General features: G+C 52.0%; 1 protein-coding gene across 1 annotated transcript in view; it reads right to left on the bottom strand.

Moving 5' to 3' along the window:
• LOC144770563 (bifunctional polynucleotide phosphatase/kinase-like) overlaps positions 1 to 25113 on the bottom strand; it is a 278083-nt gene that overhangs the window by 33788 nt on the left and 219182 nt on the right. The window contains exons 12-13 of the mRNA XM_078655180.1: positions 10739 to 10835; positions 10154 to 10215 (exon numbers count right to left, since the gene is read on the bottom strand). Coding sequence (XP_078511306.1) covers positions 10154 to 10215; positions 10739 to 10835 — 159 coding nt within the window. The remainder of the gene's footprint in view (positions 1 to 10153; positions 10216 to 10738; positions 10836 to 25113) is intronic.

Below are 25113 nucleotides of genomic sequence, written 5' to 3'. Positions count from 1 at the left end.
AAATACAATTAGTCGCTTTGAAATGTGACAAAATAATCATTATATTAATTCCAGATTAGGTTGTACTCTATGTGGAGCTGAAAAATGGAAATTTATAGAAGGTCTAATATAAATGAGATGTGGTAGGTGCAATAACGCAAGCTGCGCCTAGACGTCCCTAGTGAGCAAGGCACCAGCACTGCTTGTCTAGGTGCAGTAGCACAAGCTGTGCGTAGAGGTCCCTAGTTAGCATCATAAACTTTGAAGATATGATAAATCTACCCTACCCATACTGTACTGCATGTAAGACAGTACCACGAGTACATTCAAATACCTATGTTAATTTATACAATTAGTAGCTTTGAAATGTGACAAAATAATTATTATATTAATTCCAGATAAGTTTATACTCCATGTTGAGCTGATGAAGGTAAGTTTATAGAAGGTCTAATATAAATGTGAGAGCTAGCGAGTAAAGTAATCACTGCCAATCTAGCTCAGGACTAAGTGAGTGTCCTGTCTGGAGGCCTTTAAGAAAGTAGTGCCTTAAGGCTGTAATTAAAACCTAGGGCGTAACAACACATGTAACGGGGGGGGGTCCTCATGGGAGGTTGCAAGAGACAAGGCGGTACTAAGGAGGGACTACAATGGCCCATTGACCAATGAAAAGCCACCATTTACCAGGGACAGGAGCCATTTAAAAAGATGGGTGGGAAGTGGAGCTTTATCTACATATCCTGAATACAGCATGTCTCGAAGAGACAGCGCAAGCGCTGGCTATGCGAGACCTACAAATGTGGTGGAATTTCAAGCTTTGTGCATGGCAAATTGTACTTTGCGTGCACATTTCCTTCATCCTTGGTCCTTGTCCCAAATCCGACCACTAGATGGCAGGAGCATGCAAGGCATATTTCTCCCGATGCGACAAATGGAACAAAACTAATTGCTTGTGCCTGTTCTTTATTCTTTCACTAGGCAGTGCTTTAAATGGGCCGGTACTCAGCGGTACTGAGTACCGGCACTTCTAAATTTTCGCCGCTTGAGTACCGGAACTTCTCTTTGTCCAAAGAGAGTACCAGTACTCATGAGAATGTAAGCCAAGCTTCGTGAAATTGGCATTTACAAGAAGAGGCGCAACACACCTGACAATGAGTGGGTCCGTTTTCGTGAAGCACTCTGATTAAGTGCTAATCTACCCCCCACAATGTGCTAATTGAGCGGCCGCCAGTAGACAATCATTCAGAGCCAGGGAACTGGCAGGAAGCTAGGGAGGGGCTGACACACACTGTGATTACTGACACAGCCTGTGACTCTGTCTGCTTTGACCAGAGGCAGACTGGGACAGAAAATAGGGAAAGGCACCAAAATGAAAGTGCAATCATCATTGTGGTAACAATGAGCATGTTACAGTGCTCACTGCTTAGCTTTCTATTCCCTGTTGTAACTGGATGCAGTGTACCTGACCCTTAGCCATCAGCCCTTCACCAGGCCTCGTCGGGCTCATAGCACAAGTTACTTACCTTCGGTAACAATATATCTGTAAGAAACAGTAGTTCGTTTTAGATTCCTTACTTTAGAATATCCCCAGGCATCAGACTGGATCTGGAAAGTTTTGCGTAGTAGTACCCCTGCGCGTCAGTAGGCGTTGTCTGCGGCTCCGGGTCCGGCGTCTTGATCGCCGGGATGATGTTGTCGGAGTACATAGATGTCGCCCTCGCGCGCTGATCGTCCACCCGGAACTGGCGTGTGCGGTCTAAGTAGAACGAGAGCGCACGTATTGGGTCCAGACGGTGGAGCCTCTCTTCCTCCTTGGAAGGAAGTAGAGGCGGAAAGAAGGTGGGCAAGGTGATGGACTGCCCGATGTGAAAGGCCGTAACCACCTTGGGCAGGAAAGAAGGAAGAGTCCTCAAGACAACTTTGTCCGGATGGACAGAAAGGAAAGGAGGCTTAGAAGATAGAGCCTGGAGCTCGCTCACTCTCCTGGCAGAGGTGATGGCAATCAGGAATGCAGTCTTAAGAGTCAGAAGACGAAGAGGGCAATTGTGAAGTGGCTCGAAAGGAGCGCACATCAAAAAGGTCAGAACAAGGTTCAAGTCCCACTGAGGCATCACGAAAGGAACAGGAGGAAACATGTGCGTGATGCCTTTAAGAAATCTATTTACAACCGGGGACTTGAAAAGAGAAGACTGATCAGGAAGCCCAAGAAGGCTGAAATGACAGAGAGGTAGCCTTTGACAGTGCCCAGAGCAGAGCCCTGCTGGGCCAGAGAAAGAAGAAAGAGGAGAATCTCTGAAAGAGGGGCAGAGAGAGGATCCACAGCCTTTGCTGTGCACCATGCCACAAATTTGTTCCACCTGCAGGTGTATACCGATTTTGTGGAGGGACGCCTGGCTGCCAGAATCACATCACAGACTTCAGGAGGAAAGTCAAATGGCCTCAACTGTCGCCGCTCAATCTCCACGCATGTTGGTGGAGACTGGACAGATTTGGGTTGAGGACCGTCCCCTGCTGCTGCGACAGAAGGTCCTCCTGAAGAGGCAGACGAATTGGGGGATCGACTGACATGCTGAGTAGCTCGGGATACCAGTATCTTCGTGCCCAGTCCGGAGCCACAAGGATGACTTGGGCCCAGTCGCACCGGATCTTCTTCAGCACTCTGGGCAGAAGTGGTATAGGAGGAAAGGCGTACAACAGACCGCAGCTCCACTCGAGACGAAAAGCGTCTCAGAGCGAGTGCCGCCTTGGAAATTCCAACGCGCAGAACTGATGACATTGCGCGTTCTCTTCGGTGGCGAATAGATGTAACCAAGGCTCTCCCCCCTGCTGAAAGAGGCCTTGCGCCACGTCCGAGTTCAGACGCCATTCGTGATCCATCATGCACCCGTGGCTGAGTTTTTCTGCCCTGGCATTCAGGGAACCTGCCAGGTGTTAAACCACCAGGGTGACGCCCTGGTGTTCCAGCCATTGCCAGAGGCGCAGAGCCTCCTGACAAAGGGTCCACGACCCCACCCCGACCTGTTTGTTGCAGTACCACATGGCGGTGGTGTTGTCTGTGAACACCTGCACTACACTTCCCCGGACAGAGGGAAAGAATGCTTTCAGTGCAAGCCGGATCGCCCGGATCGCCCGCAGCTTCAGAAGGTTGATGTGGAGCAGGGACTCCGCCAGAGACCAGTGGCCTCTGATCTCCCTCTCTCCCATGTGGCCACGCCATCCCAGGAGGGATGCATCCGTCACCACTACGTGCTCCGGTTGGGGAAGGGAGAGCGATCTGCCGCTGACCCAATCGAGGTCCGTGAGCCACCACTGCAACTGTCTCGCAGTGCCCTCCGAGATCAGGACGTGGTTGGATAGGTTGCCCTGATGCTGTGCGCACTGAAACTTCAGGTCCCACTGCAGAGCCCGCATCCGCCACCTGGCGTGATGCACCAGAAGGATGCAGGAGGCTATCAGCCCCTGGAGCCGCAGCGTCAACCTGACCGAGACTCGGGATAAAGGCTGAAAGATCGGAATCAGAGCCTGAATATCCTGAACCCGCTATTCGGGGGGGATAAACCTGAAACTGCGCTGAGTCCAGAACCGCTCTGATGAAAAGGAGCTTCTGAGAGGGGCACAGGTGTGACTTCGGCACATTAAGGGAGAACCCCAGCGAGTGCAGGAGGTCGGCCGTAGTCTGGAGGTGGGAGACGACTGTCTGGGGCGATTCCGCCTTCAACAACCAATTGTCGAGATAGGGGAACACTGAAACCCCCCCCAGACCTCCCCGGATATAGCGGCATGGATTAGCAAATTTAGCGGCACAAAAATGGAAATTTAGCGGCACAAATATGGAAATTTAGCGGCAATTTTGCGGCATTTTATTTGGCCATTTTTCCTACAACAAACACAGATATCTTCGTTTTTTAGTTATTTAACAACATGAAACTATGTATATTTGGTTTATTTACAATGTAGACACTTTGTTTCCCTCGAAAAGCAAAAGAATGCCCGCAAGATCGCAGACATCCACACCACTCGCCCACGTTGCCCGACCTCAACATCATCTCCTATGCCGATGACACCCAGCTGATCCTCTCCCTCGCCAAGGACCCCCACACCGCCAAAACCAACCTAAACGAAGGAATGAAGGCCAACGCCGAATGGATGAGGAACAGCCCACTGAAGCTGAACTCGGACAAGACGGAGGTCCTCATCCTCGGATCCACCCCGTCGGCCTGGGACGACTCCTGGTGGCGGACCGCACTGGGTACAGCTCCAACACCAACCGACCACGCACGCAACCTGGGGGTCACCCTCGACTCCACGCTCTCCATGACTAAGCAGGTCAACGCCATCTATTCCTCCTGTTTCAACACCCTCCGCATGCTCCGCAGGATCTACAAGTGGATCCCCACCGACACAAGAAGAACGGTCACCCAGGCCCTCGTCAGCAGCAGGTTGGACTACAGAAACGCCCTCTATGCAGGATCATCGGCCAAACTCCTGAGACGGCTTCAACACATCCAGAACGCTTCGGCACGCTTGATCCTCGACATACCTCACCGAAGCCACAACACACCCCACCTGAGAGACCTGCACTGGCTCCCCGTCAACAAGAGGATAACCTTCAAGCTCCTCACCCACGCACACAAGGCACTCCACAACACCGGACCAACGTACCTCAACAGATGACTCAGCTTCTACACCCCTCACCCACCAGCTCCGCTCTGCTGACTTTGCCCTCGCCTTAGTCCCCCGCATCCGAAGAGCGACCTCCGGTGGCAGATCGTTCTCCCACCTCGCTGCCAAGACCTGGAACACCCTCCCCACCCACCTACGGCAGACCCAAGATCTGCTGCCCTTCAGAAGACTCCCCAAGACCTGGCTCTTCGAGCAGTAGCAGCACCCCTCACCCACCAGCGCCTTGAGACCCTCACGGGTAAGTAGTGCGCTTTATAAATGATATGATTGATTGATTGAAAATGGGCTTCATACATATGCCCTCAAGTTGTCTAGGGTTAATCGTGTGTGATAATTATTACCTGACATACGTAACAATTAGGTTTTGGTGCTTACACCACCAAAATCCTCATGTCCCAGGCTTTACTGACAATACCCTCCACCACCTGCTAAAGTTTGGAAGGTTTGACCTGCCAAAATGTAACTGGAGAAAATTGTGAAAGGTGCAGTGCCTGCTGCAAAAGTAGGAATTATCACACATTCCCGGAATTTAACAGGCCACTAATAATTAGGGCCTTACCGCTTTGATGACGTGTTCAATAATTGATTCGTAGTTCATGGGCTGTCTGTTCATACTTATATCTGGTATGAGCGGGGCCTTTGGTGCATTTAAAGCTGGGCAGGTATACAGCTGCCCCTAGGCTTCGACAAAACGGCTGTGCCTGCTGCACTAACGATAGCTGTGTCTCTATAGTTATCATTGGGGTTTGCTATGAGTTATGGCATCTGGCAGGTGGCTTCATCTGTTTTCAGTCAGAATTGCCTTTCATGCGGTTATTCTCGGTGCATTCTCTCCAGTGTAGAGCAGCCTCATTCACGGTGTCACCCAGGCAGGACAATCCTAAGACTGCAGCTAAGACATGGTTCCAAGAGGACAGGCCAATGGTGCCAGGCGCCTACAACATCTGTCATCTCCTGCACAGCAGCTAAACATACAAGGTTCGTTCGGGCAATGAAGGACCGTGGCTACCAAAGGCAGACTGCAGCCATCAGTTATGAAATCCGCGGCCCAGAATCAGACTGCCTGGATGGCTCGTGTTTCCGGCTGCTTTTTCAATTCTTCCATCAACTGCTCAGATCTTCCACCAGTCCTCCGAGACAAGGATTACACACATTGCTGGACCGGCCAGGACGCTCTTAGGGGTTGGGGCGTCAGTGGTAACAATGCACGAGTATTATCCATGAACTTCAGTGTAGAGAGTGCCTCCCCTGAGCTCGTATACCAGATCTTCTACTTACAATCGCTTTCAGCACCAATGCATACTTCCAATTCATCTGCAGTAAGCTTGTTTTGCACAAGGCAGCATCTCGTGGACATGGGGCTTGAGTGGTAAGTGCCGATTTCGCGGGCACTTTTGTAAAAATCGCGGCAATTTAATGGGCACTTTTGTAAAAATCGCGGCATTTTTGCAAAAGTGCCGATTTCGCGGCAAACTGCGAAATCCTGGAGGGTCTGCCTAATCTGCGCAGATGAGCTGCGACCACCGCCATCACTCTCGTGAACACCCGTGGGGCGCTATTAAGGCCGAAGGGGAGCCCTGTAAACTGAAAGTGCTCGTGGCCTACCGTGAACCGCAGGTAACGCCGGTGGGCCGGCAGGACGGGGATGTGGAAATAGGCGTCCTGCAAGTCCAACGCTACCATCCAGTCTTCCGGGTCCAGGGCAGCTAAGACCTAGGCCAAAGTCAGCATCTTGAACTTCTCCTTCCGGAGGCAGCCATTGATGCTCTGCAGGTCCAAGATAGGGCGTACGCCTCCTTTGCCCTTCTTGGGTACCAGAAAGTAGTGGGAATAGCAACCACGTCCTACTTCTGGCCCGGGAACGCGCTTGATGGCCCCCTTGGCCAAGAGGGCCGTAACTTTCTCCTGTAGAAGTTGCAAGTGATCCCCCGACATGCGGTGGTCCGGCGGTGGCAAGGCTGGAGGGGTTGCCTCGAAGTGGAGGGAGTAGCCCGTTCGGACGATTTTCAGCACCTACCTGTCCGATGTGATGGAATGCCAGTGGAGGAGGTGATGGCGAACCATGCCCCCCAGTGGCGTCGAATGGGCCTGAAAGCTCGGACTAGGAGGACTTTGAGGCAGATGCTGCAGGGGCGGATGTGGACTGACCTTGCCGTTGTCCCCCGGCACCGCCACGGCGGTTACCATGTCCGCGACCGCGTTGAGCTTGGTTCTGCGGCTTGTGGCTAGCTGGACGTGTGGGGGCGCCCCTTCCTTGGCCACGAAAGGGGCGAAAGGCAGACGTTTGCTGGCGTTGGCCGAGGCCCAAGGACTTGGCCGTAGCCCTGGAGTCATTGAAACGCTCCAGTGCACTGTCTGCCTTGTCGCCAAAGAGGCGACGGGCATCAAAACGCATGTCCATGAGGGTGGCTTGGACATCCCCTGAAAAGTTGGCGGACCTCGGCCAAGCGTGTTGGCGAATGCCACAGTCATTGCAATCGCCTTGCCCAGCGAATCCGTGGTATCCAGTTCACACCGTATCGAATAGCATGCTGCATCCCGTCCCTCCGCTAGGCCTTGGGTAAGCTTTGCCTGGACCTCCACCGGGCACTGCGGCAGCACTTCCGCAACCGTATCCCACAGAGAGTGGGTGTAACGGCCCAAAAGGCAGGCGGTGTTGACAGACCGAAACCCCAAACTCAGTGAGAACAGTTTCTTCCCAAACTGATCGTACCTTTTGGATTCTCGATCCGGAGGAGCGGTCGGGAATGCGGTCTGGGAGGTAGAGGCCTGGATCACCAGGCTATTGGGGGTGGGGTGAACGGACAGGAAGCTGGGGTCGTCCGGAGCCGGCGTCTGGCCACGTTCCGATCTACAGGGAGGCCTGTATTGGGCTTGGACCAAGTGCCCAACAGAACGTCGGTGAGAGCTTCGTTAAACGGCAGGAGAGGCTCCGAGGAGCTTGTCTGCGGGTTGAGCACCTCAGTGAGGAGGTTAGTCCTCACAGCCGCGACAGGGAGCTCAAGAGCCAAGGCCTTGGCTGCCCTAGTCAACACCACGCTGTAAGCAGCCCCCTCCTCCGTAGCCACGGTAGGAGGGGAGACAAATCCAGTGTTGGGCAAGTGCCCAGACCACTGGCCTCCCCCAGCTCGTCTGCCTAGTCCTGGCTCAAGGTGCAGTTAATCAGAGCCTTCGCTCTCACGTCACTACGTTGACAGCACATCACTGAATGCGGACACTGCTGAGGGTGCATTTAATCAAAGCCCTCGCTCTGACGTCACTATGTTGACAGCACTGGATGTTGACACTGCTGGGTTGCATTTAATCAGGGCTGCTGGGGGTGCATTTAATCAGGACTCTCCTTAGCTTTGGTTTGAGAGTTTAGTGCAAGAGGCGTCCATATGCAGAATTTTCGGTGCCCTCCAGAACACCAGGCAGCGGCAGATTGAAAGCAAGTGTGAATAATTATGAAACTGTATTAGTAGGCAGCTGAGATCATGCGTGTGGGTAGGACCTCTCACATCCTGTTTGGTACAGTCTGGTGCCAAAGTGCCCATTCATTTCTGGTGCTCTGCAGCAGTTTTAAGATCTCATTAGAGTTTCTTGTTGCTCAAATGGGTGTACTTTCTGAAATGTATAGGTTTCCCTCGTCTTCACTGCTTGATTTTGTCTGTGAGAAAGTGTCACTCATAATTACACTGAAATTATAAAAATGTCACTCATAAGCAATCTGAAACCTTTTCAGCTATCTGCAGTGTGTACTCAGGCGCTGTAGAGTCCATAGCACTGTAGGTGTGAGAGCCGGGCCGGCTAACAGGCATATCTTGTGACTCTTGGGCAATCGAAGAGAAGACTTCCTGCAGGCATAACAGAATAGGGCAGCAAATGTTTGGATCCAAACTGAGGAGGAAAGTGGTGATAGTGATGCTGTGCACAGCCAGTGGGAGTTAAGGTTTAGTAATGTGGGCAGCAGCGAATGTAAGCATTTCTAAAACGCATGTACTGAATGCCCGGTCTGCGTGCATGAATGCTTCTGTGACCCTGTGCGTGTTCTTGCATGAGTGAGTGTTGTCTGCAGTGTCTAGCATAGAAGATGTATAGTTGCAAGCCCGACAAGCCCTGATTTACCACACTCTGCACTTGAAGCGCACGTGAAAGGGTGCGCTTGTAGCAAGTGCAAGGCCACTCTCTCTTCAGTGCAGATCTGCCCTTTCCGCAGTGTTTCAACACAATTGTATTTTGTTTTGTACAGGCCATTTTCTCCTGGGTTAGTGGAGGGGCTCTGGGAGGGGTAGAGGTGGGTGAACCAACAAATTAAAAAGGAGAGCCCAGTCAGAGCCGAACCAGGAAGTTTGGCCTGGCCTTAAAAGCTCATACAGAAGTCGAGCCCTGAAAACATTACCAGTGAAATAAACGTGTATTTTTTTCATGTGAAAGCATTTCACCTTGGTGCATAAGCTTATTATATCACAGCACTGAGAGGAGTTTGTGCTCCCACTATGAAGACAATGCCATTAGTGATCTAAGAAGCAAGTCACTTTTCAGGTGTGCATCATTTATGGGCTATTTTCTTTTCATGAATGAAGCAACATTATACTGTACAAGATGCGATTGTACTGCACACAGCTTAAAATTGAGCATTTGAATACACCATCATATGTGGTAATGTTTGTCTGCGATCACACAATTTGGTCATGTGGGGAAGCTAGGATTGATCCCAGAAATTCTGCTTTCACATTGTGCAATTCAGCCTCTAGATAGTTTCATCTTTCTTTCTCTCCTGTATTACAATTAAGGTCACTATTTTGTGTTATTCTTTGCACATGAGATTAGAGTTTGGTTAGCAGGCACATGCACTATCACAGTTCAGTTCATTTGTGGCTTTAGGGTGCAAGAGGACCTAGAACTGAGCCACAGCCAGGCATCCTTGCTCGAGCTTTCAGCAGCTTGCCCGACTCCAGAAAGAGGGAATCAGACTTTGCAGCAGGAAAGGAGCTTTGAGGCCAAGCTGTGCCACCGGGGAGGGGCTGGGTGATGTCTGGTAAGTGGCAATGAAATAAGAGGGTTAACCATAGTTAAACCTTTCCAAAAAATGTTAAGGAAAATATCTTGTGCAAGTCATATGTGATCTTGGTGTTGCACCATGAGTAGCCCACTTTAATAATAAATGTACCCTTTTGTACGTATAACGGAAATGCAATAATCAAATATATACCAGAAATGCTATCGTATAATTATGCACATCTGCACACCAATTCAATCTCAATCACATTAAATGTGTGCTCCTGGCCGGATCCCATTGCACTGCCCATAGACCCGACCCCATAGCCCTGCCCCCCTAGGACACATCTCAATTTGGTGATTACCTGCACTTATTTTTTTCCATTTAAAGCACTGTTCACTATCCTTGTCTTTTGATGTAAACCTATTGCTTTCTACCTGTTCCCCAGCGACCGTCACCCTACGCCCCCTCCACTCCCCCACCCCTTCCCCCTCTTAACCCCTTGGTACATACCCGGTTGGCAGACACGTAGCCATTCGGCACCATATGTTCCTTCGTGAATGTGGACTTCCCGGCTGTAAAAACAAAATGGAGAAAAGACAGAGCATTTTGTGGTAATAGTGGAGGGTGGCACTGGCGGGTGAAAGGGCGGGCGCCCTGCTACTGCACTGCAGGGGATGGGGCACCTGAGGTTGAAGTGGCACCTTGCTACTGGACTGCGAGATTGGGACAACCCCGGTTACTGCACTGTGGGAGAGGGTTTGGCACCGACCTGCTCCACACAGAGGCTAGAGCGTTGTGGCATAGGAGTGACACTGCGGGTGTAGTAGTGCTAGGCCTGGACTGAGGTCGATGGCACCCGGCTACAATACAGGGGGAATGTGGTGGCTGCCTACTACTGCACAGTGGCGGCAAGACCCTACTGCACAGGAGCTGTGGAGTCAGGGGTAGTGAGAGCCCGAAGAGGTCCAGACTTCAGTCAGAAGGCAGACTGAAGAGATGCTCAGATCTGACACGACCACAGACACCACAGGTCCACGTGCGGTCGCTGAAAGGCGCTGGGAGAGCAGAGGTAACAACAGAGAGGTTCCCTCTTACCTGCAGGTAAACCAACGGCGACCACCACCTCTTGGGAGCGAGAGACCAGCTGGGCAGTTGGAGGGTCGTACAGAGGAGCTGCTGCGTCCAGCTTCCGCTAACCGTAGAGAGGGCAGAGGATAGGAGACAGGTTAAAAAACAGTCATTTTTCCAAAACTAATTTAGCAAAGCCATTAAAGAGTAGGTAACCCTTAACCCAAGTGTGAGGCCTTCCCTTGGGGTCTTGGGGCAGTCAGTGGTTACAGGGCAGTATCCTGCCTGGGAGCTGTTGTTTACAATTAGTGTTCTAGGGCCTGAAAGCTAATGCAATCCAGTTACATAGATAAGTTCCCCCGTAGGCATTTTGTAGCAAGGGCGAGCAGTCAAGGGAGAGGCGGGGGAGGCTAGAAACTCAGACCTGACACAGTGCATATCATTTAACATTGATATCCAACCAATGTCTGTGCTTGAAGGGAGAAATAACTTCAATTAACCAGTAGGTAAACAGAAGAGTTTAAGAAGGGGCACACACCGAAAACCAGAAAGTGCTGGTACCTCTGGAGCGCCAAAACAAATCCAAGTATTACTAATGCTTTTAGTAGCTAACATTGTTATAACACTGATCTGAAGGCCTGTGTTATTTACTTAGACATTCAGAAACCATATAGTATCTAGTCTTTTGCAAAAGTTTTTCTCTCACAAACAGTGAGTGGGGATATGGGTTAAGGTGGACATTCGCTACCAAATTCTGGTCCTGGGTCATCCTAGGGAACAACACTCGGTAAATTATCGGAAAGGGCCAATGCAGCAGCCCACCTAAGGAATCTTAAAAACAAGGGCACAACAGATGTCCATCGAATAAAGCGCTTTAGTTGCCGCCTACAAAGCCCCACAGCGGAACCCATGCTGACAGTATTAAGAGCAAAGTTGATCCTGACCTTCAATTATGGCCACATGGCCTTCCCTGGAGCCCTTGACAACTTCCTTAAGAGATTCCCAGATCAAGTCCTACAAGACCACACTTGTTGGAAATGGGATCCCCGGCTGGCCAGGGCTTTCGCCAAAGTCAGTCAGAGACCACCACTCCCAAGTCAGGGCAAGGGAGTTACACGCCAAGATAACCCCTACTCACCCTCTAGGTAACGTGGCGCGAGCAGCAAGGCTAAACTTGGAGGCGATGTAAGTTAAGTATTTGCGCACGCACCCCAGCAACAACAACCAAAGGCCCACCACAAAGGAAACTCCACACAAGGTTTATATAAAAATAGCCTTTGTATTACACCAAAACACATTAGATAAAACACACTTTACAATGTGCCAGAGGCACGGGCAGAATTTACAAGGGATTATTTACAAGACAGGGCCACCTGGACCACTGTCAGGAATCAGCATTTTTAGAAATAACAATACAATACTTGCAGGCCTAGAACTTAGAACATAGCCTATCAGACAGTACCTTCCGTCCTGGTTGCACGGGATAATGCGAGTGACCTCCTTAGTAAGCTTGAGCGGGCGACCCAGCGAAGCGGCGCGGCTCAGGGGAGAGCGGCGCTGCTCGAGGCTTGGACGGGCTGCCGGCATGGTACAAGCGTTTCTCTGGGGCGACCAATGTGTGCGGCTCAGGAGAGGAGGGGGAGGCAGGATGCGGGCGACCCAGCGAAGCGGCGCGGCTCAGGGGAAGAGCGGCGCTGCTCGAGGCTTGGACGGGCTGCCGGCACGAGCTGCCGAGGGGAACGAGCGAGGCACACTTCAGCGAGGCCCCAGGGGCCCAGGGAGATCAGACAAGTCCCATCAATTTGGCAGGGAAGGCACCATAGAGTCCACTGGTCCTGGGACTCTGGTCAGGGGGCAAGCTTAGTATCAAGCCCTTGGGATCACTTATAACAGAAGATCACTGTAACACAAAATAGGACATAAAGCACAAAACCAGTACCCACTGGTAACTGGTAAGTCCCCCCTACGCAATCCTAACCACCCTAGGAACAGGTCACGCAGGGAACCAGGACCTTACTAGCACCACCTGCACTAGCAAGAACAACCACCTCAGTATCACAATACACATAGGGGCATAGACCTGGGGACAAAACACATGATGCAGAACCTACATTCAGCGGTGTAAGGAACACATGACGCATCAACACACGTTCAGCGGTGTAAGGAACAGGGCACATAATGTATCAACAACACATTCAGAGGTGCAGAACACAGGGTGCGCAAAACATACTACACATTGTACATTTCCTAACACCCAAAAGCAATAGGACATAGATCAAAACAGCATCTAAACCTTTAGCGTAGAACTCACAAAGTCCAGGTTGCGCCACTGCGCCAGAACCTAAACGTAGCAGCTGCCCACAAAGTGCTGGGCAGCTGAGGGACAGGACAGGGGGGCCTAAACGCTGCAGCTGGCACTAAGTGCTGCGCAGCTGGGGAAAGGCCAGGGATGAAGGAGTGCGTCTCGCTCCTAAGTCCATAGTACATGTCCCTAGAAAAGAAAGACCTACACGGTGCAGCTGCCCACTAATTGCTGGGCAGCTGTAGATCAGCAAAAACTGCGCCAGGGCTCTCACTAGCCCTCTGGGACCCAAAGCTGCTCAAACTGGGAGCCCTCTGGCTCTGCACACAAATATGCAAAAGGTGGAGCCTCTCAGGGCTCGATAGATCACTCTGCCCCTGGGGAGCGCACTGGCTCCTGAAACCATCATGCCCCAAGGATACTGTGCCCTTAAAATAACTGGGCCACCCTGGGAGCCATGCACCGGCTCTTGGAGATAATAGGCTGTACTGAGCCATCTGGCTCTTGAAGGAATCATGTTTCCAAATGTTGGGGCAGCCCTCTCGCCAGCGGGGCCGCCCAGGCACCTACCATGCGCCTCAATGGCCCCCCCCCCCCCCCCCTGACACGGGGACTTCAGGACCCCCATGGGTCCTCTAAACAACTCAGGACAGCAGCCCCCTCTTTACTCACCGGGGCTCTGGACGCGGTGTGTCTCTGCTTCGCCTCGTTCCCTCTTCTGGGACCGGGGCATAGGTTGAGGAGCCCTCGCGGCTGGGCGGCAATCTTCTTCCGGGGCTCCCTCCTGGTCCTGGGAGCCCCGCAACCCTTCGGGCGGCTTCCTGCTGATCCCCCGGTGCTCCCAACAGCTCACGGGAGCCCGGGCAGCATGCGACCATCTTTCTCTGCCGGCGGCGGAGCGGGCAGCCAATCACGATGCAGCGGCGGGCGGGACTTCCCCGCAAAACCGGAAGTCCCGCCCCGAGTCAGGCACCGTAGTGCCTGGCTTCCTGTTTTGCGGCGCTCGGGCCGCGGCGGTGAATCTCGGGGGCATTTAAGAGGGGTGGCACCCTCGAGATTAATTAAAACCAACACAGCGAGGTGGGCACTCGCCAAATAATTAAAGAACTGGGGTGGCACCCGTATTTTAAGAAGAAAGTGCAACGAAGCACTCTGGGGCACCAGAAGGGCAGGAGCGCTTCCCTCAGAGGGAAAACGACAGCGCTCTGCCCAGGCATGAAAAATAAAGCGCTAAGGGCAGCCACAGCCCTGGGGCAATAATCCAGCGCTCCCAGCGCTCTCTGAGAGAAGGAAGCGCTTCCAGGCGCTAGGCAAAATATCCATAAAGCACTTCCAGGTGCTAGGGCAACAGCCAACAATCAGGTCCTGGTAGAGTCCAGGACAGCAGAAGTCCAGGGGCTGGGCAGGGCTCAGGGAGGCAAGCCATCCCTGAGCCCAAGCAGCAGCACGCCCCTGGCAAGATTCTAGTTGGGAACAAGAACCTTTTCATGGGGTCACAGCCCCTCTTTTATACACCTTTCTCTTTGTCTTTAGGTGCAGGGTGGGGGCAGAACCAGTCGCAGCTGGTCTGGGAGTACTGTTGATGGCCCAACCACCCATTCTATTCACAGGCAGGGCTAGGGTCATCAGTCACACCACAGGGGGGCGGAGCCAGCATTGTGTGGGGAAAACCCAGCCCATCCAGGACACAGGTACACTCCTCCCACACATCACTCATGCTAATCTCCCACTCACCACCGGGGCAGACCCACACAGACTTCCTGGAGCCTGGCATCCCAGCCAGCTCCAGCCAATCACACGCCAGCACCCTCACAGCACACGTACAGCCATGTCTAGAAATGGCACTTCCCTACTAGACACATACATGCGGCATACACCATCTCGCAGCATTCACTCCCCCGAGTTCACACATACCAAACTTGACCATGCACACCTCACGCACCAGGAACTACCAGGGACACAGACATTCCCCATGCATTCCTATGGGAGGGCAGGCCAATCTCACACACGCACTCAGGGAGAGCACGCACTTTACACTGCGCCACAGTGTCAAAGTGCGCAAAGACCAGAAATCACTACACTTCAAGGCAAAAAGTTCAGGGGTGAACCTGCCACAAGGCCCAAGTCCAACACAACCCCCTTCCAGCCAAAACGCAGGGGAGACCAATCACCACCGTGATGGACTTCCCTGCTTGGGGCGATAGAACACGGACGCGGGCCCGCACTGCAGGGACACCCTTCGGTTCTATGCCACATTGATCCATAAGACAAGCACATACTTAAAAAAAACAGGCCCAACTAGGCTACCCCACTGGTACTCCTTAGTTGTCCACGGCCAGGACCAGGCCCTAGGCCACCCAGATACCACTGGTCCATGCCAATACACAGAGTGGGGGGTAGTAACCCCTGGCCTACAATAGCCATTCTCCACGCCCTTTCTCAGCGTAGTTCCTAACTACCACTGATCCTTCAACCCAGGGTCCGCACCCTCAGGCTGACCAGAGGTCACGGGCAAGAATGCCCCACCCTACCTCTACTTCTGAAGCACCCTCCAGAACACAACTCTCCCACCAGTTTAGGACCCGACTTCCTCAGCAGCAGTGACCACAGTCAGACCAGCACAAGATCGGTGTAGTAAGGCGTTGCACTTTGCGGGTTGCCAGATGCGGCACAGGCGGCGGCTCGCGGACCGCGTCGAGACGGGGACGGCGAGCGGCACAGACTGCGCGGCCGAAGGCAGACGCGGCTCAGTGCGGTGCCTACAGGACACCAGGCTGGTCATGACAGAGTCATAGCTCCCTTAACTGGTTTACCACCTGGGATTCAAATTCACCGGATGCACAGGGGTCAGACTTCCTCTGACCCCCTTCCAGAGTTCTGCACCCTCCCACTGTAGAACAGGGTCCCTCCACTTAAGGTAGGCCCCACCTGCTCTCAGGGTAGTACCACAACACTCAGCCAAGAACCCTAAAGATCCCTGCTAGGCCTGTACCACCCCTTCTGGGAAACACAGGGTCTCTTCACTTAAGATGAGCCCCACCTGTGTTCACAGGGGTACCCCTAGAAGACAAACCGGCCAGGACACTGGCTACAGTCGCCCTGCCGTCCAGGACAGGCAACACCTGACCCTGGCTCCCCAACCTAGGGACGCTACCCTTTGGTTAGATGCCTGGCGCACCAGGACTTCTACAAGTTGGAAACAAAAATCTAAGACTTTCTCTCCTCCTTCAGCAGCAAGGCAACCACTGCAGGTCAATACCCCATACAGCTTACCCGGTTCCTTCTCTTCAGGCAGGAGTTCCCTCTTGTAACTTCAGGACACTACATACAGTTGCCCTGACGTCCAGATCCGGAAACACCGGCTACTGGCTCCCCAACCAAGGGACGTACCTCTTTGGTCAGATGCCTGGCGCACCAGGACTTCCTTAAGGGTGACACAACTAATGTGTCGTGTACAAGTCTGCCTGACACTCAGGACAGAAGTGGCATCACCATGGTCACTCACTGGCGACACAACCCTTCTGGCTGGTCCCTGACCCACTGGCTCTTCCACTGAGGAACCTATCCCCCTCGCACCCCTCCATCTGGACTTCTGCACCCTCCCAACTGGAGCGGTACTGCCAGACACCAGAACTACTGGAACCCTGGTTACAGAGGTTCCACGTTCTCCAGACACTCTGGAAGATCCTCCTCAAATGACCTATTGGTACAGCCTAGGCCCCCGACCTGATGTTCCCTTCAGAAACACTCCAGGCCCTGACACTGGGTTTCGGGCACCTGGAGACATGCAGTCCCACCCACTCCTTCTCCTCTTGAGACAGGACGTGAGCCCCTACACCGAGACCTAGCTGGGCTACACTGAACCTCTTCCACCACGCTGGGCTGGAAGACACCTCAGACACTCCTTTTGGAATCACTCCATCCCCTATGCCTCTCTCCTCCCAGAACATTACCAACTCCAAAATTCTGTCTCTCAACAGACCACAGAAATCAAAAAGCAGGCTCCACTATCTGCAGACGTTCTTGGGAAAAGTTCAACACACAGGACTTAGGTATCTGAACAAAACTAGCATTCAGCAAGCTCCCCATCCAGAGAACTCACAAACACATCCAGTGCCACACACCATTCATCCACACACACCCCTCCCCAGACTGGTAAGGCAGTTTCTACCACCCCTGACTTCTCAACCTGACCACACTTGACACAGGTACCATTACTCCAGGGCAGGGACGGGGGACACATGCACGGGACACACTCATGCTGCCACCACTGGATCCCACCCTTCTGGTGAATCCAGAAAACACACTGCACATAGGGGGATGATCTACCCTCCCGAGCTAGGGACACCTAACTCAAAGTGCACAAGAAACACATTTCCACAGAAATGACATTTTTAGCAAACTCCATACAATAATCCCCAAAATGTTTTTATCTAAAATGCAGAGTTTTGTGGTGCAGCCAGCTGCTACTAAGGTACAACGCAAACACAAATCCTTATCCCACCGCTTGCCGCCAATGTTGGAAATGGGATCCCCGGCTGGCCAGGGCTTTCGCCAAAGTCAGTCAGAGACCACCACTCCCAAGTCAGGGCAAGGGAGTTACACGCCAAGATAACCCCTACTCACCCTCTAGGTAACGTGGCGCGAGCAGCAAGGCTAAACTTGGAGGCGATGTAAGTTAAGTATTTGCGCACGCACCCCAGCAACAACAACCAAAGGCCCACCACAAAGGAAACTCCACACAAGGTTTATATAAAAATAGCCTTTGTATTACACCAAAACACATTAGATAAAACACACTTTACAATGTGCCAGAGGCACGGGCAGAATTTACAAGGGATTATTTACAAGACAGGGCCACCTGGACCACTGTCAGGAATCAGCATTTTTAGAAATAACAATACAATACTTGCAGGCCTAGAACTTAGAACATAGCCTATCAGACAGTACCTTCCGTCCTGGTTGCACGGGATAATGCGAGTGACCTCCTTAGTAAGCTTGAGCGGGCGACCCAGCGAAGCGGCGCGGCTCAGGGGAGAGCGGCGCTGCTCGAGGCTTGGACGGGCTGCCGGCATGGTACAAGCGTTTCTCTGGGGCGACCAATGTGTGCGGCTCAGGAGAGGAGGGGGAGGCAGGATGCGGGCGACCCAGCGAAGCGGCGCGGCTCAGGGGAAGAGCGGCGCTGCTCGAGGCTTGGACGGGCTGCCGGCACGAGCTGCCGAGGGGAACGAGCGAGGCACACTTCAGCGAGGCCCCAGGGGCCCAGGGAGATCAGACAAGTCCCATCAATTTGGCAGGGAAGGCACCATAGAGTCCACTGGTCCTGGGACTCTGGTCAGGGGGCAAGCTTAGTATCAAGCCCTTGGGATCACTTATAACAGAAGATCACTGTAACACAAAATAGGACATAAAGCACAAAACCAGTACCCACTGGTAACTGGTAAGTCCCCCCTACGCAATCCTAACCACCCTAGGAACAGGTCACGCAGGGAACCAGGACCTTACTAGCACCACCTGCACTAGCAAGAACAACCACCTCAGTATCACAATACACATAGGGGCATAGACCTGGGGACAAAACACATGATGCAGAACCTACATTCAGCGGTGTAAGGAACACATGACGCATCAACACACGTTCAGCGGTGTAAGGAACAGGGCACATAATGTATCAACAACACATTCAGAGGTGCAGAACACAGGGTGCGCAAAACATACTACACATTGTACATTTCCTAACACCCAAAAGCAATAGGACATAGATCAAAACAGCATCTAAACCTTTAGCGTAGAACTCACAAAGTCCAGGTTGCGCCACTGCGCCAGAACCTAAACGTAGCAGCTGCCCACAAAGTGCTGGGCAGCTGAGGGACAGGACAGGGGGGCCTAAACGCTGCAGCTGGCACTAAGTGCTGCGCAGCTGGGGAAAGGCCAGGGATGAAGGAGTGCGTCTCGCTCCTAAGTCCATAGTACATGTCCCTAGAAAAGAAAGACCTACACGGTGCAGCTGCCCACTAATTGCTGGGCAGCTGTAGATCAGCAAAAACTGCGCCAGGGCTCTCACTAGCCCTCTGGGACCCAAAGCTGCTCAAACTGGGAGCCCTCTGGCTCTGCACACAAATATGCAAAAGGTGGAGCCTCTCAGGGCTCGATAGATCACTCTGCCCCTGGGGAGCGCACTGGCTCCTGAAACCATCATGCCCCAAGGATACTGTGCCCTTAAAATAACTGGGCCACCCTGGGAGCCATGCACCGGCTCTTGGAGATAATAGGCTGTACTGAGCCATCTGGCTCTTGAAGGAATCATGTTTCCAAATGTTGGGGCAGCCCTCTCGCCAGCGGGGCCGCCCAGGCACCTACCATGCGCCTCAATGGCCCCCCCCCCCCCCGACACGGGGACTTCAGGACCCCCATGGGTCCTCTAAACAACTCAGGACAGCAGCCCCCTCTTTACTCACCGGGGCTCTGGACGCGGTGTGTCTCTGCTTCGCCTCGTTCCCTCTTCTGGGACCGGGGCATAGGTTGAGGAGCCCTCGCGGCTGGGCGGCAATCTTCTTCCGGGGCTCCCTCCTGGTCCTGGGAGCCCCGCAACCCTTCGGGCGGCTTCCTGCTGATCCCCCGGTGCTCCCAACAGCTCACGGGAGCCCGGGCAGCATGCAACCATCTTTCTCTGCCGGCGGCGGAGCGGGCAGCCAATCACGATGCAGCGGCGGGCGGGACTTCCCCGCAAAACCGGAAGTCCCGCCCCGAGTCAGGCACCGTAGTGCCTGGCTTCCTGTTTTGCGGCGCTCGGGCCGCGGCGGTGAATCTCGGGGGCATTTAAGAGGGGTGGCACCCTCGAGATTAATTAAAACCAACACAGCGAGGTGGGCACTCGCCAAATAATTAAAGAACTGGGGTGGCACCCGTATTTTAAGAAGAAAGTGCAACGAAGCACTCTGGGGCACCAGAAGGGCAGGAGCGCTTCCCTCAGAGGGAAAACGACAGCGCTCTGCCCAGGCATGAAAAATAAAGCGCTAAGGGCAGCCACAGCCCTGGGGCAATAATCCAGCGCTCCCAGCGCTCTCTGAGAGAAGGAAGCGCTTCCAGGCGCTAGGCAAAATATCCATAAAGCACTTCCAGGTGCTAGGGCAACAGCCAACAATCAGGTCCTGGTAGAGTCCAGGACAGCAGAAGTCCAGGGGCTGGGCAGGGCTCAGGGAGGCAAGCCATCCCTGAGCCCAAGCAGCAGCACGCCCCTGGCAAGATTCTAGTTGGGAACAAGAACCTTTTCATGGGGTCACAGCCCCTCTTTTATACACCTTTCTCTTTGTCTTTAGGTGCAGGGTGGGGGCAGAACCAGTCGCAGCTGGTCTGGGAGTACTGTTGATGGCCCAACCACCCATTCTATTCACAGGCAGGGCTAGGGTCATCAGTCACACCACAGGGGGGCGGAGCCAGCATTGTGTGGGGAAAACCCAGCCCATCCAGGACACAGGTACACTCCTCCCACACATCACTCATGCTAATCTCCCACTCACCACCGGGGCAGACCCACACAGACTTCCTGGAGCCTGGCATCCCAGCCAGCTCCAGCCAATCACACGCCAGCACCCTCACAGCACACGTACAGCCATGTCTAGAAATGGCACTTCCCTACTAGACACATACATGCGGCATACACCATCTCGCAGCATTCACTCCCCCGAGTTCACACATACCAAACTTGACCATGCACACCTCACGCACCAGGAACTACCAGGGACACAGACATTCCCCATGCATTCCTATGGGAGGGCAGGCCAATCTCACACACGCACTCAGGGAGAGCACGCACTTTACACTGCGCCACAGTGTCAAAGTGCGCAAAGACCAGAAATCACTACACTTCAAGGCAAAAAGTTCAGGGGTGAACCTGCCACAAGGCCCAAGTCCAACAACACTATTCGCTTCTCGGCAGCCCAGAAGATCTAGATTGTGGCTGGAACTGCTCAGGAGGCCAGACCTTGCAGGACGGGGACCTTTTAAAACACTACCTTAGGGTCACGCTGTCCCCTGTGGCCTAGCTCAAGTACCATCTGAGGGCAATTCTTGTAGCAGTAGGTTCCCTGTGGCAGGTACAGTTGGCAAAAGCATTAAGTTCCTTGAAATTCAGGCCTGAAAGCCTGCTCATGCAAGACATCCCACTATCAGTTTGGGGAAAAACTGAAGCAAACGCTTCTAACATCCTTCGATCAAGACTTGGAGAGTCTGCGACATAACCTACTGAAAGAGGCACTGGATAAATCATACAGCCCAGGAAAGGCTCAGTCATATTTTCAATTACCACTCCCTGTCCAGGTCCTCTATATATGGCTAATCGTCTTGCCCATTGCGGACTTCAACCCAGCTTGGGTTAACCATGAGGAAGCAATCCCCTGCAGGCTTTGCAAATAGAGCCAAGAATATAGGCTGCACTTACTGTGCGGCTGCTCAAACCTGCAGAGGAACGACATCGCCTGCTCTTGCTCCTGCACCTAGCTCCTAGCACCATCCGAAATGTACTCACTGAAGCCGCCACCATGTATGCCCCTACAGCACAGGCCTGCATCCTCCAAGTAGGCCATGGATACCGTCCCCACCTGGTGAAGCCATGGGAAGCGTGTCAACTGGACACGGACCTGGAACCGCCACCATCCATCAATCATCCATCCACCCATCAACCACCCAAGGGTACATCTAAACCTGTGGGTAGGGATACTTCAGCAACCATACTGTAATTATCCCACGCTGAACTGAAGGCCGTTTGGAGTAACCCAGGCAGGAAGCGAATTAACAAACCCACTACGGCACTCCGCCCTTACAACGTTGCAGAGACGCGTTGTGTGCAGCAGTAGAAGTTGCACCAAGATTCCTGCTGTGGACACAAGACATCCCATGCTCTACCATCACAAGAGGTTGGCAGTGGCTTCAGATGCCCGCAATCACCACCTGCAGGAACCGAAACAAGCACCTAGCACATTAAAACTTGAAATCCTAAAACCTATCAAAAGTTTTGTTCTAAAGATCATTATAATCGCAACCAATTCGAAATGTAACTATGTTTTAATACTAGCAGGACCAATAGATCAGCATTTCTGCTTAAAGAATTTTTTTTTCCAAATTATTACGTGTTTTTATCTCCTATTTTTATGTAATGGTTCATACATGTAATGATTTTAATTAATCAAACATGAATAAATGAACTTGGGATGGATAGAGTGCAAAGGGGCAAACAAGTGGGTACAAACTCCGTGATTGGTGTGCACAAGTGACTGGAAGGACTGGGATGTGGGGCTGCAGTGACCAGAGCACAAGTTTCAACTGGTAACTGATCCTTCAGGGTTACAATGTAACCGTATCAGGGCAACTTCCCCCAGCCAAGTGAAGTAGACCCGCAAGGGGCATGTGAAGGGCGACTGCCTCCTGATCCTTCTGGCCCTGAGGTGTGGGATGCTGGCATGCGGTCCTTAGGGACAGTTAGGGCTGTACAGCTGTTGCTACGTCAGGCAACGACGCAGCTCCACGATCCAGATGATGCGGTTTCTGATCTTACTTCACATGGAAACTGGACTGCGAAGATCTTGAGGCTCCAGGGTGACCTATATCCTCTGCGCTGATATTCCAGACACTATGGGATATTACAGACTCCTTGGGACCAGGTCAGCTTTTCCTGGCAAGGGCAGCCCAGCTCTTCATGAAGGTAATCTCTCCTGTCGGCAAGCCACAGCCCAGTGCCTTCACACTGGCTCCCAGCCTAAGACCCAGTCTACAGGTAGTGTAGTCACTCCTAAGAGATTCTAATCTGCGTCTGATGTCCTTTTACGTCAGTGTCCATTTAGAATATAACGACCTCAGTACTGGCAGACAAGCATAGCACATACATCCCTCAAAGCAGGCAGCAGGGCCAACCAGAGGACCTGCTACGTTCACAAACTTGACAACCCCTCCAGTCGTGGAGCTGTGCATCTTCCTAGGGAAGTCCAGATTTCACAGGTTTCTGGGTGTTAATCCACTGGCATGTCAGCTCGAATCGGTCTCCGGTGAGATGTGGTTTGGGTTCAGACATAAGTATCGGTTACCGTTGCCACAGGACATGCCAACAGCATAGGAAAGTGAATGGGAGGTCACTCAAGACTGGGCATAAAGCAATGGGGCTGGTGCCTCCCCGACCCATCAGGTACAACAGGTTTTGGGGAGGAAAACTAGACCTCACTATTCAAAGCATTCCCTCAATCATGCACTTCAAACTAATTTACACCTGTTAGAAATGGGGGTCTCTAGTTGGCAATGGTTTGCACCTTTGTCCAAGTAGGGACCCTTCTCGCTTCTAGACAGCGGAAGAGAGTTACGCCCTTGGACAACGCCTGCTCACCCTCTTGGTAGCTTGGCATGAGCAGACAGGTTTATCTCAGAGGCAGTGTGTAAAGCATTTGTGCAGTAATACAATGAAAACACTACAAATAGACAGCAAACCAGTTTAGACAAGCATTGGCATAGCCAATAGGTCTCGCTTTAGGTACCTTATAAATATTTAGTTATGCAGCACAATATCCTTGGCGCAACAACATTAACTGTTGCATGGTCAAACACTTATAAGGTTCCAAAGGTGAGACCTATAAGTTATGCCAATCCTTGTTTTGCCAATGGAACCAGATATACAATACAATAAGTACCATTCCACCTAAAACATGCCAGAACTATTGGTTTTGTCAATGGTTGTTAGATGCACAAGCTAAATAAGCAACAACTATGGCTTTTTTTGTATATGATATTGAAAATGTTTCAGATCTGAAATGATAAAACTTTGAAATTGCTTTAATGAGTCTCTTTGAAGTTACATCAGAGGCAGTGAAGGGTGGTACTGCTGCAGAGTTAAGATGTTTTTTTTCACCCTGAGGGCGAGGGCAAAAATTGGGAGCCCGATAGGGACCCTTCTCAACACCTGCTTTTTAGAACTTCTGGTGCTGAGCAGCGGTCAGACCCAGCCCACTTAAAGTCCTGCATCTACCTATGGCAAGGCACGCTTTAAATTATGCCAGCTTAGTTCTGTGAATATGGGGATTTTCCATACTTCCAGTAGACCTCTAAGTTCTCCAAGTCCTCCTGAGGCCGGCCGGCCTAGTAAACTTTTAACAATTCCTGAAGCCAGAAGTTCCTCATAATGTGAAGAGGTCATTAAGCGGGTCATGAAGGTGGTCTGACGCGGACACCTGAGAGGTGGAAGTGAGTAAAAAATTGCCAGCTGCTTGACCAGTGTTCTACTTCTTCTGCACCTGGAAATCTCCCTCTGCTGCTTCTGGGAGCAGGAAATGGAGTAGGAATGCTGTGACTCAAAAAGGGCTGTCTGCGGCTGCAACCTCCAATCAGGGGCGTTGTGAACCCCTCAGCTGCAGAGGGAGTGGGGTTCTTAATGGACCTCTTCTGTGTACAACTCAGCAAAAGTTCACAATTAAAGTGTAGAAACACATGGAAAGAAGAGTGAAAGGAAGGAAAGGTGAGATGAAGAAACGATTAAAGAAAGCTATGACGAGTGATAGAACGGATGAGCGGATGGATGAATGAATAGGTTGATGGATAGGTGGATGGATAGGTGGATGGATAGGTGAATGGATAGGTGAATGGATAGGTGAATGGATAGGTGAATGGATAGGTGAATGGAGAAGTGGATGGATGGGTGAAAAGATGGCAGAGTAAATGGAAGTCAGAGAATGGCAAAACGGAACAATTGATGGATGTCTAAGTGAAAGGATGAATGTATGCATAGATGACAGATGTGTGAATTGATGGAATGGTGAAAAACAGAATATTGACTGAATAGATGGCAGGACATAAAGGTGAAACAATGGATATCAGCAGGCGGATGGAAGGGTGAAAGGATGAATCGATGAACAGATGTTTGGATGGAAGTGACAAGGAAGTACTTCAGGGAAGGTTTGAGCTTCCTTCCTACATTTGCTTGATGCCTTCAGAGGTTTTGTTCAAGGTTGGGGGTATTTGTATTTCTGGCTACTCCCTTGCTCCCAGCCATCCATCGCAGCTGATAGATTCTTGCTTCCGCACCTGGTGCTCAACGATGCTGTTGCAAGTGAATTTTTTGAGT

Source organism: Lissotriton helveticus, chromosome 7, assembly GCF_964261635.1.
Source record: "Lissotriton helveticus chromosome 7, aLisHel1.1, whole genome shotgun sequence".
In the NCBI taxonomy this organism is placed as follows: domain Eukaryota; kingdom Metazoa; phylum Chordata; class Amphibia; order Caudata; family Salamandridae; genus Lissotriton; species Lissotriton helveticus.
This window is presented reverse-complemented; position numbering and strand designations above follow the sequence as displayed.